Source organism: Quercus suber, unplaced genomic scaffold, assembly GCF_002906115.3.
Source record: "Quercus suber isolate HL8 unplaced genomic scaffold, Cork oak 2.0 scaffold_201, whole genome shotgun sequence".
NCBI lineage: Eukaryota > Viridiplantae > Streptophyta > Magnoliopsida > Fagales > Fagaceae > Quercus > Quercus suber.
The window spans coordinates 579,725-595,378 of record NW_027069659.1 but is presented as its reverse complement, the minus strand read 5'-3'; the positions used below and the strand labels follow the sequence as shown (position 1 = coordinate 595,378).

The following is a 15,654-nucleotide window of genomic DNA, read 5'->3' as shown; positions in this document are numbered from 1 at the left end:
TTATATTAACCCCTGGAGGCTATTAGCACTTTAGCAGCTTCAATTTCGAAAGAGCATTTATCCAATTTTGCAACCACCATGTTTAATTGAAATTCAGAATTTAAGTAATCAATGATCTATTTGAAGTTGAGTTAAATGATCTACTAATTATATTGTTTGGCAAACAATGTTAGTTTCCAATTTTGGCCTAATTATATTGTTGGGCAAACAATGTTAATTCCCAAATTTGGCCCTAAAGTTCAAAGTAAGTACACAATGTTCTTGTTGAACTCCCACAAAGTGAATTTAAACAACTATCTTGCTTCAATTTTCATCTTCTTGTTCATCCTCAGATTCAATATCTTCTTCCATACCAATAGCTTCATCCTCAGATTCAACATCCTCAAATTCAACATCTTCTTCCATACCAATAGTAGCATTCTCTAATGGACAAATTTTGGCCTCGTCAACAATTTTCTCTATCTCTTCATCACTTTGGAGGGACAATCTTGGATTTTCCTTTGTAACTTGAGTTGCTTCTGGTTGTTTCCTTTTCAACTTCTTCTTACACCACTGGTATTTCTTAACATCCTCAATGGTGATCCTCTACCAAGAGGAATAAAATAAAAAAGAAAGAAAGCAAACATGATATAAACAACCTCTCAATCTATTTATCATAAACTAGTTGAGATCCCGCACGATGTGTGTGCAACTTGTTTTAGTTTTCTCCAATATTTCAATAAGATTTAGTTTAACTGGTTGGCGTCTTAATTTCTAATAGAGACATTTAGATTTAGATCCCTCACCCTCAACTATCAATATATATAAAAAATAAAAAAATTCAATAACTTTCCTTGTAAAAAAAGATAATCTTTAGTTATTTTATAGACAAAATAGAAAGACATTAAGAATAATATAGTGATTTGATCATAGTATATATATGTGTTTTTAAATTGAAAATTGCATGATATTTTTGGTCATATAAATAGGCATGTTTCATGCCTACAAAAAATGCAAATATCCTTCAATTATTTTTTTTTTTACATTCTGAATTTTGTGTTAGTAAAGTTATTTAATTTTCCCTTTTTGTTGGACATTTTTTCAATAGTTGCAAAGACAACTAAAATTTTAGTAAGAATACCATATTTCAAATCAATTGTTTCTCACATAAAAAAAAAAAAAAAAAATCAATTGTTTCTCATATAAATCTTAGAAAAGTGATATTAAAATTTCATTATGCTTAAAGTAATTAATATAACAAAATAAACATATTCATTCTATTAGTTATCTTTCTAATTACATAAAATAAATAACACAATGTTAGTTCCACATACATACATATATATATATATATATATATCACATGTCACTGAAAGGAATCAGAAAATTTAAAGGGTTAAGATTAATTTTTAGTGAATTCACAAATGTTTAATTTTTTTTTTTTTTTTGTGTCAATTTTTGTCAAAGCAACTAAACATGAGGAACAATTTCATATTGTATATCTAATATTATTATTCCAACTAAAACTATTTCTTCAATAAAGTTTATAAAAATAATTTTATAAATTCATTTAATATAAATAATTAATGCACAACTATAGATAATTAGTATATACATCTACTCTATTAGCTGATTCAATGAATTAATAATTTGATATAAATGCAAACTCTTTGAAGTAGAAGCCTAAATAAAAAGAATTTCAAGGAATGCGCCACTTGGTACAACCCCATGCTCTCCAACATGAGGTCTCTACTTTTATATATACTAGTCGCTAACCCGTGCGATGCACGAGAAAATTACTAAAAATGAAATCTAATGAATGCAAAGCAGTTATGCAGAATACCATTTAAATTAAAAGACAAATATTAGTAAATGTCATTATCCTTAGTTATTTGTGTTGTATCTAGAGTTTCATATCTAAGTTACTACAATACTACTTGCAGCCACTAAAACTCACAATATAAGTATATTATATAATTAAGGTCAAAACTTATATTATCTTCAAGCTCCCCTTAGCCTTACAGAGTCCCTAACAAAATTTCTTTTGTATTGAATTTGATTTTAGAGGACTGATTCAAAATTATTTGAATTAAACCTCACAAATTAGAAGAAAAAAAATTAAAAAAACATTACAACATTGTAGCTGATTAATATACAAATAAACTACCAATTTAACATGATAAATTACTATTAGTAATTTAGAAAGCAAAAATTAACAAAATTAAAGTTGTTAACCCACTTAACCTAAAACTTTTCATATTCTAAAGTTTTCAAACAACTATTGATATAAAATACCGCAAGTTGTTCATGCTGCAACAGATTTGAGAGAACAACATAGCAAGCATCTTAAACTCTTTCTTACTTGGATCCTACAAAACAATATATATATATATATATCGATGGAGATAGAAAATGCCTTTAAAGAGACAACCAATTACGATAGTGTTGGAGGCAAAGTAAAAGATTAAAAAAAAAAAAATGAAGAAGCAAGTGGTTTGGCTAGCATACCAGCTAGTTAATTTATATCAAAAGACATAAAAATCTTACAATCAAGTAGAATCCAAAAGTAAATAAATACATGTGGTACAATAAGATAAATAAAAGGTTTGTCAAGATGATCAAGTTTGGCAATGAAGAAGACACAACAGCTATTGATAAGGGTAATCTCTATCTTAAACTTGTGATAATGATGAAGATGCAACATAGAACAAAAATGACGATAATTACCATAAAAAGATTATATAAAAAAAAGGGTCTTTTATGATATAGCCAAGAGTACAATCAAAGCTAATAGAAGGAATTTTAAATCGATTTCAATGATGAAGGAGTGATTCACTTAAATGAGGAGACCAAGAAAAATGGAGAAGTATCGTGTTCTGAGTATGGTATTGAATTTTAAACTCTATAATTCAATTTGCTAATTAATTTTAGTAGTTAGCAAATTGAATTTCTTTAGGCATGGATTACATCATTTAATTGAATTTCTGCAAGCACAATAGCACTAAAACTCTATCATTCAATTTTCTAACTACTAAAACTCTATCACACGAATACTACAAAAACTCTATCACATGGATTACACAATATAAACCAATAATGTTACTGTTTCAAACATTATAAAAATAAAAATCAATTTTAAACATAGAAACAAACAATCATCTATCAATACAAATACCCAACCTAAATACATATAAACTCATATCTGACCTACAACACAAAAGAGGTAGTAACAAAATTAAAAAAGAAAAAAAAAATCTAAAAAAGAAAAAACACTATTAATCTAATCCTTACATTGAACTATTATGAAGGCAACTACAAGAATAGAGGTCAAGAGCAACTGAGATTTAGAGATACCTAAACTGAATCATCTAGCTTTTCAATATTAATATAGTGTGAGGAGAGGAAGAGATGAAGGAGTTAGAAAGCCAAAGTCTAGTGTTAGGAAGCTGAAGGGTTGCCGTTTGAGATTGTAACCGTTGGACACAAAGGGTTGCTATTTAAAATTGTAACCATGGAAAACAAAGGGTTGTCATCTAGAATTGTAACCGTAGAAGACAAAGGGTTGAGAATTATTTTCTTTTTATTAGTATTTTTAAATTTAAGAAAACTTATTTTAAATTGTAGGACAAATTCAAGAAAAAGAATTGTAATGACATGGCAGCTGATGTGGCTCAACCTGAGCGTAGCAACACTAAATGCTACGCTTCAGCTTTTAGTAATATATAGATATATATTGATTGATTGGCCAACAAACTATTTTGGTTCTTGTATATTTGTCACAGTTTCAATTTTGCCTTTTTACATTAAATTTTAACAAATTTGTTCTTCTACTTTGAAAATCAAGGTCACTCAATTATAAATTGTGTCAATTTTGTTCTTCAATTTTTTAAATCAAGTTAATTTTATTCTTAGATTGGGTGTCAGCCTAAATAGCAATTTCTATGAGGGAAATCTGGTTGATTGGCTGAAAAACAACTGTAATAATAACTTTTCCAGGTTAGGAGCACAACTCCCTTGGAGAATCATTTTCCCTTTCACCATTTTGTTGCTGTGGAAGTACAGAAATGCAACTATCTTCAGGAACCTGCAGGCTCAACCATATGTCCACAAGTAGGCTCTTTTCCATGCTTTGGAATTTCAGCATTGTGGTTTAAATGCCAAGAAGTCAGGCAACAAGAGATTGGTGCAAGTCAAGTGGGAAAGACCTCAAACCGAGTGGGCTTGTCTGAATACTGATGGAGCAGCTATAGGAAATCCAGGTCGAGCTGGGTGTGGCAGCCTTATCAGAAATGAGCATGGGGAATGGCTGGGTGGTTTTTCAAGGAGTATTGGATGCACTAACAGCTTCATGGCAGAGCTTTGGGGGCTTAGAGATGGTCTCAATCTTTGTTATGAAATGCAGCTGAGTGCCGTTGTTCAGCTTCGGGTAGAGTGGAGGAACTTCTAAAAATATATATATTTATGATAAGATTATAATGAATAGTGATGCCAAATGTGGTTCACCAGTATCTTCATCTTTTCAAATCTACTTATTTTCAAGGTAAATTGTTAAAGCACAATCTTGATTCAGAAGTTGTAGATGCTCTTAAAGATTTGAGGAGGACGCTATCTGAAAATGAGTTAAAGACTCAAAGTAGCCGATCATGTTGAATTTATATTTCTCTTTTACTTTTAACCCCTTTACTTTAACAAGTACAGCTTTCACGAGGCAATTATATTTATGGAAGGTATGTAATTGTTAAGAACAAATGGAGAAGAGGGTATTGGATTGGAGGCGCCGCGGTTGAGTGGTAAGAAGCATGGGATTAATGTGAAGGCTGTGGAGAAGGTTTCAGCTATAGTGGAGGGAAATGGGAAGGTTGTGAATGATGAGGTTGGTGTTAAGGGAGTTGGTAATGGTGCAGTAAGGCAGTGGATTTGGCACTGGCTAATGCTACGAAGGAAGTGTATGCTTCGATATTTATATCGTCAAGGAAGTCCAATTTTAAGGAAACATATTCTTGTAGATCACTGCCGATTGGTAGGAACTGATTGGTTGTATGGAGTATGATGGTGTCTTCCTTTTTATGGTAACTTTGGGTTTTTTTTTAATGTTCTATTGTAATCTGGATGAAGAACTTCATCATTTGTAGAAAATGTGGATTTCTTAAGTTTGTTATATCCTTGTATTCATGTCTTGTTGGTTTGCTGTTCAATCAGACTTATTTGATGTACAATGATACTTTAGATCAATTGTTTCATAATTAGGGCTGTCCAGGAGACCTGCCGAATCGCTCAATCTGGCCAACCCGCTTGAGTCCGACCTATCGGCACTTGATCCGACGACTCCGGCAGTCGGTCACGGGTTCCAAACTGTCAAACCCGACCCTAACGGGTCAGTTGTTGGTTTTGCATTTCAAAACCCATGAAGCCTAACCCGAACCATTACCTTTAACATTTCCAGCGAAATATTAAGCATCCCAGACCAAATCTCCGATACCTTTAATGTTTCCGGCAAAATATTAAGCATCCCAGACCAAATCTCCGATACCTTTAAAGTTTTCGGCGAAATATTAAGCATCCCAAACCAATCTAGCAAGATCTTGCCATTATCCAACGAAATCTAGGCCAGGTCTCAACGGATCCAACCAGATTTCAGTCAGATCTCGCCGATCCGGCCAAAAATTGTTCCTGGCGATGAAACCCAATGCCCAAACCGATACAACCCGAAACCAATGAGACCCGAACTAGAAAAATCCGACCAGATCATCCGGGTCAGTTTCGGGCCATAATTTCCTCCACCCGAATAATTTGGGTCGGGTCTAGGTTAGGCACAAACTTGACCCGTGGACACCCTTATTCATAATATTGTTCAATGACCTTTGCATTAGCATATTACTCCTTATGAGATTTGAGTGATTGGTTAGATCTCTGGTTTGAATTTAATTTCAATCGGCTTAGTTGACAAAGTAAAGGGTATAGTTCACATCAAAATATCTATATTTACATGCCCAACAAAAGCCATGTGCATGTAAATATATTAGGGAAAAATTTTTGTTATTATTTTGAAATATTATAAGAGTAATATTTTACACATCTTTTACGTTTATGATAATATTTCATCTTCAATTAGAAGGTCCATTGAAGCCATATTATATTACTGAATTGATTTTTAAATTAGCTGTTTTCTATCAGTTTATTATATATGTATGTTGATTAGATGAATTTGGCTGGCCCTTTCTCACTGTTGTGCCTGATGGGGGTAGAAAGTCAGGCAAGTCTCTTGGATCTTGAAGATTCCATATTGTAGCCTTTAATTAGTCTTATTGAGGTACTTCTGTTCAGGCCTTCGGAGGATTGTATGCCCTCTCTTAGCACCATGCTTTGGACCAATTTCTTATTGTAGGCAAGTTGTAACTTTCTGCTGGTTTTCTCCTGTGATTGAATTATATCAGAAGAGCCTATAATTCCACTTCTTCCTCACTGCCTAGTCAATGATTTTTTGTGGATAGTATCACAGAAGTTTAGTCAAGATACATCAAAGGCAGTGGTTGCTGAAATTAATGGAATATGGATATCATCTTAAGTTTCTCTGGGCCATTTCTTTGATACAAAAGACATGATACAGGGAAAAGATTCCATAGAAGCTGATGCAAAAGATTTGGGTTTAAAAAAAAAAAAAAAAAGGTTTGATGATGATTTTTTTTTTTAAAGTTATTTTCTTCTTTCAATGGATTGAGTAGGACTGTGATGAAGGCTGCTGCCTAATGCCTGGGCTTTATCTTCTTTAATGGTCTGTTTGGATTGCGAGGGAGGGAGGGGGGAGTAGAGTAGAGTAGATTTAGCACAAAATTAGCTTATTTTTAACCAATACTATTTTACTCCCCTCCACTCCCTCTCCTTTCCACCTCCATCCAAACAGGCTATAAGGAAGATACAACTTGTGAATCATTGCTGGTCCAGTAATGTGTTTTATTAGTGGCAAAAGTGCAGGGTTTGTAATTCAGATCATCATCTTGGGTAAGCCAAGAAGAGGCATCTGCACAGAATGCTTAGAGGAAAATGAACATATAGTAGGACAAGATAATGAGATAGGTTTATGTTACTGTCGATACAGATTAATTTGTCATTCTATGTCATGGGAGCCTTTCATTTTGCAAGTTGGAAGTTATAGCCACTAAAGAATAAAGATTTCTTAGGTCCTGATGAAGCATTTGTAACAATGATGATATTTTGTATTTTTCTTCTCTCTTTTTTCCTTGGTGGAGGTGCAGGCTGATCTATTAATTGTGCATATGTGTAGGTGAATAAGTTATCAAGAATTGTAAGGATGATTAGGACAATCAGAAAGGATGTAATGCTTAAAGAACAGAGACTCAATTTTAGCGTCTTTTGACGCTCAACCTTTGAAGCTCATGTCTATGAGTTTAATGTGCATGTGGCGCGAAGGCCTACATTGCCTTGTCTTAGGGTTTGAACCCATTCTCTAATATTTTGTTTTGCTTGAAATGTTTGTCTTTTTAAAATTTTTGAAAGCGGTTATTTTTTCTGTTTTCATTTATATGTATATATATATATACACACACACAGGAGGGGGGAGTGGGGTGCATATTGACCATCAATAACTCGGATATTTTCTTGGTGTAATGGTAGAAAACTAGAATGCTGAAATGATATTCGAGGCTAAGATATCAATTATGTTTGTGTTGTTTGCTAAAATTGCATTCAGAATTTGAGATATTGAACTTCCACTCTTTGTTCACATCACTTTGCAGTGTGGTATATTATGGAAAGGGTGCAATTCATCACTTCTTTTCTTAATAGTCTTAGCTTTGTAATATCATTCTTCTCTAACGCAACAATATTCAGCAAGTGTTAAGCAACTTTTGGATAATTGGATGTTGAAAAGTTTGCATTTCAGGGTTTATTAGTCAGAAGAACACTTTGTACTAAAAGTCTAAAAGTTGTGTCCGCATTCATTGACTACAAATGAGAAGATAACCGAGTTGGTAGGCTGGAAAGCATGGAAAAAAGCTTTTCTAAAACTCCGTTCTTCGTTAGTTTGAAGGCCTGAAGAAACGAGCCCTAGATTTGTTGCTCTCACAAAGATGATGGGGAGTCAAAATTTGAGTGATTGCAAAAAAAAATCTAGACGCTTCCATCTAATTTACAATCAAATTGATCACCGAACGCGTGAGATTTTCTGGAATTAGCTACTTGAACAGATTTTCAATGCCTGAAATGTGAATCACAAAGTATCATCCAGTACAAATTAAGACATTGAAATGGATTGGGTTAGCAGCAAGTGTATCATCCCCAAGACCAACTCTCTCCATTTTTGGACCGGTAACTGACTCTTCACCCCTCCCATTCAGAGCAAAGCTACACAAAAACTAAAGCTTTAATGAATTTTACACCAAGCTATACGAGGGGCAGGATTTCTCCCTTAATGAACATAAAATCCCCAGTTTTTTCCCTACTTTTTAGGTAGAAAAGGATCGTGTTTATTAAACAGAAACAGAAGTGTAAGGAGAACAAAGCCTCTCATAATATATTCCCATAGAGTTATAAAATAATAACATAGAGATGTCACAAGAAGAATACTCTCTTGTTTTTTTCACAATAATATATATGAAATCTAATCAGGTCAGATGATGAACAAAAAGATATTTGTAGCTGGATGGGATGGCTCTGCCAAAAAATAAAATAAAATATGGGATTCTACCAAAGACAAGAATCTGTGATGCTTCACCTCTCTTGTAGTTGCAGATTATTCTGATTTTAATGCAAAAAAACAAATGGTACAATGTGCGTTTCATTGGGAAATAAATAGAGAATCACAAGAGATTTAACATCATGCTTTCGGGTACTGTCAAACGTTGCAAGCCGAGGCAAAACGTCAGAACTCAGAAGAATTTTTGGATGATTTTGCAAAACCATCAAATAAAAATGCTTTCATTGAGAGTCGAACTCAAGACCTCCCGCTTACTAAACGGGTGCTCTAACCAACTGAGCTATGAAAGCAGTTTGTGTTCAAGGCTTTTGCTTATAATATTTTATCAAAACGAAGTGGTTATTTTAACGAAAGATCTACTCAATTCTAGATCCCAGGCCCACTTTCTTGAGTACATTCTTGATTCTCCAAATAAAAAAAGGGCTCGGATCATTTTTCCCTAAATTACAATTTACATTTTGGGGTAATTTTGTTTTTTTGCCACTTAAAAGTTTCAAATTTTAATCATAACTTAGAACGTTATATAACATGGGGATTCAAATCATTTCGTCCATTTAATGATATGGTCATTAAATATCACATTAGTTTATCATGTATGTTTTTTTTTTTTTTTTTTTTTTTTTGAGAATCACTTTTATCATGTATGTTAATTTTATTGAGTTTATTTGATTTCTTGGATTTATTGGGTTTGATTTGGGGAAGAACATGAAGCATGATGTTCATGTCCTGGGGAAGAAGAAGAACAATGTTCTTCCGAAAAATAATGAAAAGCAAACCCAATTTTCAAACTCAATTTTTTAAACTGAAAAAGCTTTTTTTTTTTTCTTAATTTAATTAAATTAATGTTTATTTATTTATTTATTTTAAAATTTCTGACGTGGATTTTTGTTTTAATTTTTTATTAATTTAAATCTGATGTGGCATTTCAAAAATGCTAAATAAGCTTTTTTAATAATATTTTAATATCCACATCAGCGCCATGTCAGCAAGTAGGACACGCCGTTTGCCACCTCAGCATTTTCTGTCACTGAGTTGACGGTAGGGACTATTTTAAAAACGATTTTTAAAAATCAGGGACTGACCTAGGAGCTAAATCAATTTAGGGACCAAATTGAGAATAGGCCCAAAATGTAGGGACCAAAAGTGCATTTTCGCCTTAAATATATATGTGTGAAACTCCCTTTTGAAAACTTAAAATTTGACCCTTGCACCTTGCTCACCTTACAAGAACTTGTACTTGTAGAGTGACCATCACACTAAGGATGCGCGATAATGGTGAATTTTCTTTTGTTAACAAAGACAAAGGTTGTAATGTTCTTGCTCACTGTATAGCTTAGTGGGCTTTTTTTCGTAATTAGATTAGACTTTCATTTTTAGTATTTCAATCTTGGTGGTCCAAGGTATAGAGAGAGATCGGTCAAGGCCCGTTACTTGTTAGTTTTTTTGGTCAAGCCTAAATTAAATAATTTGTTATTGAGAGAGAGAGAGAGAGAGAGAGAGAGAGAGAGAGAGAGAGAGATTTTGTCTAGTTAAAAATTTTCACTAACACTGTGTTTGGTTGGGTGGATTTTAGAGAGGATGAAAAAAAAAAAGAGTGGAAAATAGGAGAGAAATTAATGGAAAGGGTGTTTGGTTGAGAAGGGGAGGGGAAGAGAAAAGTGGTGGGGCCCAGCTGTTTTCTCTCTAGGCCCACCACAATTCAATCTCTCCAAAATGGAGAGAAAATGGGAGAGAAAAGGAGGAAGAATGAGTTGGACAAAATTGCCCTTCTCCATCCAATGACCAACTTTTTGTCTTTTTCATTTTTTTTTTTTTTTTTTTTTTGGTGCCTGGATAAAATTTCTTTTGGTTTGTAGAGTACGTTCACGTTGGTTTGGTTTTGGTTTTTTTTTTTTTTTGGATAAAATTTTGTACAGTAGACGTTGGTTCTCTTTGTTTGTTTTTATCTTCTTTTTTTTTTTTTTAATATCCTTTTAGCATTTGCTTATTTTATAAATAAATTAAAAAATTAAAGTATCCAGACAAATTTTTTTTAATAATAAATGTGTTACTTTTTGTTTATATATTTGTAAGGACATAATGTTAAATTTATATCTACTTTATTTTTCATCCTCTCATTTTTTATCTCAACTAAACAAAAAAGTTTTCAATCCCCCTTACTTTTCCACCCCTCCAACCAAACACAAATGAGGGAAAACTAAAATTTTTCTATCCTCCCACTTTTCCATCATCCCACAATTTTTTATCCTTCCACTTTTCTATCCTCTCATCCAAACAGACCCTAAGGTTCAAGGCCATGTATTGCTTCTTGAGATGATATCAAGGATGCTATCTAATTTTGTTTTAAATGGTTTTGGGCATATTGTATAGGAATACCTTAATAAAGAGGACTTCGTAAAGGTATAATCAAATAGTTTTTATTTGATGATCATGATAATACATGGAACATGAAAATAAGTTATTTGAAGCTAATTTACTTTTAAACTAATTATTTTATACAAATAACGATTTTAAATTTTCTAAAAAAATATATAACAATCAAACTAATACGTGACAATGAACACTAGGGGTGTATGCAAGTCGTCAGGTTTAAGTTTAGTGTAAATTCATCGTCTAGCCCAATCGCATCAAGTTTGAGAAAGCTCAAATCGCTGCCAACTGTTGACCCATGAATTGTCAACCTATCTAGTGAGCTAAAATCAACAATAAGATTGATCACACTAAGTTGGTCAGGTTTAAGTTTAGTGAAAAACTCATCATCTAAACCCAGTTGCATCAAGCCGACCGTTAACGCATGAATTGTCGACCTATCTGGTGAGCTAAAATAAAAAATGAGATTGGTCACACTAGCAATTTTGCTAATTTGGGATTTGAAGGGGCTTGGGGTGTCACAATCTGGTGGAAATTTGATGAAGATCTCAAGATATTCGCTATATATGACACAGATCTCGAGCCTAAAAACTCAAGATCGACGAGATCTTTATCAAAGAGGAGCGACATCATTCTAGCAAATGCTAATTAGGGGGGAAAGAGACTAACAAATTTTTTTGATAGGATACGGTATGTCAGATTCTCATGTGGGAAACTTGACACTAAACTCGATAAATTTAGATTTTGTTGGTTTTAACCTGTCAGTCAACCATCACAAAATGTTGAAATTGACCGAAACTAATCGGGTCGGGTAGGTAGTTGGGTCCTTTGATTGTTTGGCCACACCCTAGACCCCAATAATATATACCGCAGAAGAAGTTCAATAAAAATGGGAAAAAAAAATTGGAAGAGAGAGGGAAAAAAAAAAAAAAAACTTAGGGATAAAATATGATTGAAGGATAAGAAAAATGGGTTTTTAACTGTATATATATAAAAACCACACACACCAGAAGCCAGCTTTGTCTCAAGCATTCCATGCTGTTACTGTTACGATGTGAGCAAAGGAAGGCCTCGGACCTCTTTATCCGTAGATAGCCATAGCCCCATTCCTTCATCTCCGATTTCTGTATCTTCTTCTTCTTTTATCATTGCAAAACCAAAACCCCTCGCATTTTCTCAACGAAACCCTCGTTTGTTCAAAAAATACCCACGACTCTCCTGTGAATCCCCTAGAAAATCCCATCATTTTGCAGAGAAAATCCCCAATTAGAGTCTTCAGGTAAGATTTTCATTTCATGGGCTCTCTTTCTCATTTTCTTGTTTGTCTCTTATCTTTCGTTTAAGGTGTTCCTGGTATTGTATGCTTGTATTGCTTGGATTTTAGGGATTTTTCTTAGCTATTCAAGATATGGGTTTTTTCTTGTTTTGATTTGGGGTTTGTGTTATTGGGGATCTTTTTGCAGATTTACGGTTTTTGGTCTTGTTGGGTCCTTATTATTTGCTCCAAATTTTGTTGTATCTGCAAAAGAATATGTCGATTTTGCCCAAAAGTGATTCGATTCACATCCGGGACGTTTGGAACGATAATCTTGATCATGAATTTGCTTTGATTCGTGGAATCGTAGACGATTACCCTTACATTGCAATGGATACTGAGTTTCCGGGTATTGTTCTTCGACCGATAGGGAATTTCAAGAACAGCTTTGACTATAATTACCAGACCCTTAAGGCCAATGTGGATCTACTGAAGTTAATTCAGTTGGGTCTTACTTTATCTGATGAGAAAGGGAACCTTCCTACTTGTGGGACTGATAAGTATTGTGTGTGGCAATTCAATTTCCGGGAGTTTAATCCCAATGAGGATGTGTATGCCAATGACTCTGTTGAGCTGTTATCCCAGAGTGGTATTGATTTCATGAAGAACAATGAGAAGGGTGTTGATGCTCGTCGGTTTAGTGAGTTGTTGATGTCGTCGGGGATTGTGTTAAATGATACCGTGCATTGGGTTACTTTCCATAGTGGGTATGATTTCGGGTACTTGCTCAAGTTGCTTACTTGCCAAAATCTTCCCGATACCCAGGTGGGGTTCTTTAATCTGATCAAGATTTATTTCCCTACACTTTATGACATCAAGCATCTGATGAAGTTCTGCAACAGTCTTCACGGTGGGTTGAACAAGCTTGCAGAGCTCTTGGAAGTGGAAAGAATCGGTATATGTCACCAAGCTGGTTCAGATAGTTTGCTTACTTGCTGTACATTCATGAAACTGAAAGAGAGTTTCTTTAATGACTCAACCGAGAAATATGCTGGTGTTTTGTATGGTCTCGGTGTTGAGAATGGACAGAATACTCCTTGAAAAAAGAGAAAAAAAAAAAAATATATATATATATATATATTATGAAATGATAATAAAAATAAAATGTATTTGTTAGAGTACATGTTTGTGCCAGTTTCCACTTTCCATCTACATTTCCTTTACAGCAATTCTTTTGCATTTTGTTCACAGTTTTCACAGTGAAAGTCCTTACCATAATTCATGACAAAAGATGAACTTTATTTAAGAACTTGCATTTCCTGCAAACCAGTAGCATCATTGCAAAGTCAGAAAAAATAAAAATAAAATGCAAATGTCTCTCTTTGTTAATATATTGTTCTTTTGGCTTTTGGATCATACAAGGGTGAGGGACGAAAAAATGCCTAAAATCCACAAAAATTGCATAAGAAAGGAAGCCATTTTATGTTTCTTCATTTCTTTCTCGTCATACTTCCCAAGTAACAAAGGATCCTTGATGGCTTGGTCATAATATTGGGGTGTTCTAAATTTACAGTGGCTAGCATCATGCAACTCGTTTCTCTTTTACAACTTAGGATCACTAGGTTATAGAAGTATACTGAAGGATAGATCGATGGTTCTAAAAGTACAGATGCTACTCAAAGCTGACTGATTTGTTTAGTTGTGGACAGTGGCTTAAGGTATGCATAGTCTTTTATCTGTTTCTTTTACTAATTTTCCTGGTATCACACATACCTTCTCTTGAACAATTGTAAAATATTTCCTGGATGAATATTGTTTAGCAATTGTTGCGTTGTTTCCTTATTTGAGTTATTTCAGTTTGTTTATAGATGCAATCTCTCCTGTGGAATTCTGGCAATAAAGGCGTGATGTACTCAGATTGCCCTATATTGGCATTTTGCTGGCATATTGTTTCTTGAAAGCAGTAATAGGCAGCATTTTTAGGTCATTGGTACAATTGCTTTAGATTTTTTTCCCAATTCGTTTAGCACTACTTCAAACATCCTCTCCATCCTAAACTTGACTTGTCTTCTTTTTGTTTTTCTCATGTTTAGTTCTCATCCTCACAGCTACTAGTGATGGTTCGTGTTGGTTCCTAGCACTATGGTCCAATCATCACTGCCAATGCCATGGTTCTATCAGGCTGTAGGTTGGGAGGGTTAAAGGTCTTGGATTTTGGTGCAGTCTTAAGTGTGGTACATTGTACCAAAGAAACATTTAAGCCTTATATTGCAAATTACCTTATTAAAAAAGGTATATTTGGGATTTGGTCCAAGCTATTTAATGTGGACTATTTGGTCTGAACGGAATCGGCAGGCTTTTGAGGATGAGGGGAAAACTGTGGTCCAGTTATTAGAGTTTTGCCAGAGGACCCCTTTTGATTGGTCTCGATGTTGGGGTTTCTCGGATTGTTCTACCCTTACGGATTTTATTTCTTCTATTAGAATAGATTAGGGGCTGTTTTTGTCTTGTTGTTTCTTTTTTTCCATTGTTCACTACTGTGAACTCTTTGTGTTTCTCTTGCTTTTCTTTTATTAACAATATTCTCTTCTTACTTATCAAAAAAAAAAAAAAAAAGGTTTCTTTGGCAAGACGTGCATTATCTGGAGATGGATTAGGTATTGGCTGGAACAGCCAATATTAGTCTAGGTCTATGTCCAGATTACTGCCATTGTATTTGAGTATTTCCCTTCCATTTTTTGGTTTAATGAATGAATCTTTACTTGTTGAAAAAGATACTAATATGTAACTTCGCAGGCGAATCAAAAGCCTAACAGAATATAGTTTGGTATTTACCAAATGATTCATAGCATGTCAAAAATATGATTTTAAGAAATTTAGTAAATGTGTGTAGTTTAGTTAGGGAAGTATATTAGAAGGGGTTGACCTACTCTGTTAAGCTATCTCCAATATGAGATAGGGGATGGATCTAGGGTGAAATCTTGGCAAGATCGATGGTGTGGGGAAAACTCTCTTGCTATGTACTTTCCTGAGTTATTTAGGATTTGTCGTAACAAGGATGCAAGTGTGGCAAAGATGTAAATTTCATGCGAGCTGTGCAGGATTAGGAGTTGGAGTCTTTGTTGAATTTCATGGATGTGATCTATGGGGCATCAGAAAAAGGAAATGGGGAGGATAAATTGTGCTACAAACCAAATAAGAAAAATGGATTTATCGTAAGTGGTTACTATTAGGTTTTACTTTGCATTAGTGACCAATCTTTTCCTTGGAAACTAAAGATTCCTTCTGGAGTAGCTTTCTTTGTTTGCAATGATGTATTGGGGAAAATTTTGACAAT

The 15,654-nt window shown here is 34.0% G+C and overlaps 2 protein-coding genes and 1 non-coding gene across 3 annotated transcripts; 1 reads left to right on the top strand and 2 right to left on the bottom strand.

Annotated features, from left to right (window-relative positions):
* Positions 1 to 303: 303 nt before the first annotated feature.
* Positions 304 to 1,709, bottom strand: LOC136069993 (uncharacterized). The gene is made up of 2 exons (XM_065779185.1): positions 1,647 to 1,709; positions 304 to 585 (listed from the first exon to the last, which is right to left on the bottom strand). The coding sequence occupies exons 1-2, from the start codon at positions 1,707 to 1,709 to the stop codon at positions 304 to 306; spliced, it is 345 nt and encodes a 114-aa protein (XP_065635257.1).
* A 7,199-nt stretch (positions 1,710 to 8,908) lies between these two features.
* Positions 8,909 to 8,982, bottom strand: TRNAT-AGU (transfer RNA threonine (anticodon AGU)). Its single transcript has one exon. It is a non-coding gene; the product is annotated as a tRNA-Thr (tRNA).
* A 2,994-nt stretch (positions 8,983 to 11,976) lies between these two features.
* LOC111984888 (probable CCR4-associated factor 1 homolog 7) lies at positions 11,977 to 13,498 on the top strand. The gene is made up of 2 exons (XM_024016519.2): positions 11,977 to 12,341; positions 12,526 to 13,498. Exon 2 carries the CDS (start codon positions 12,594 to 12,596, stop codon positions 13,416 to 13,418), a length of 825 nt encoding a protein of 274 aa, XP_023872287.1. The 5' UTR covers positions 11,977 to 12,341; positions 12,526 to 12,593; the 3' UTR covers positions 13,419 to 13,498.
* Positions 13,499 to 15,654: the final 2,156 nt, after the last annotated feature.

Coding starts and splice junctions, on each gene's coding strand:
- LOC136069993 (XM_065779185.1), bottom strand. CDS start 1,709: ATGGGGTTGTACCAAGTGGCGCATTCCTTGAAATTCTTTTTATTTAGG. Junction 586..1,646: donor TTAGGCTTCTACTTCAAAGA/GTTTGCATTTAT, acceptor TCCTCTTGGTAG/AGGATCACCATTGAGGATGT.
- LOC111984888 (XM_024016519.2), top strand. CDS start 12,594: ATGTCGATTTTGCCCAAAAGTGATTCGATTCACATCCGGGACGTTTGG.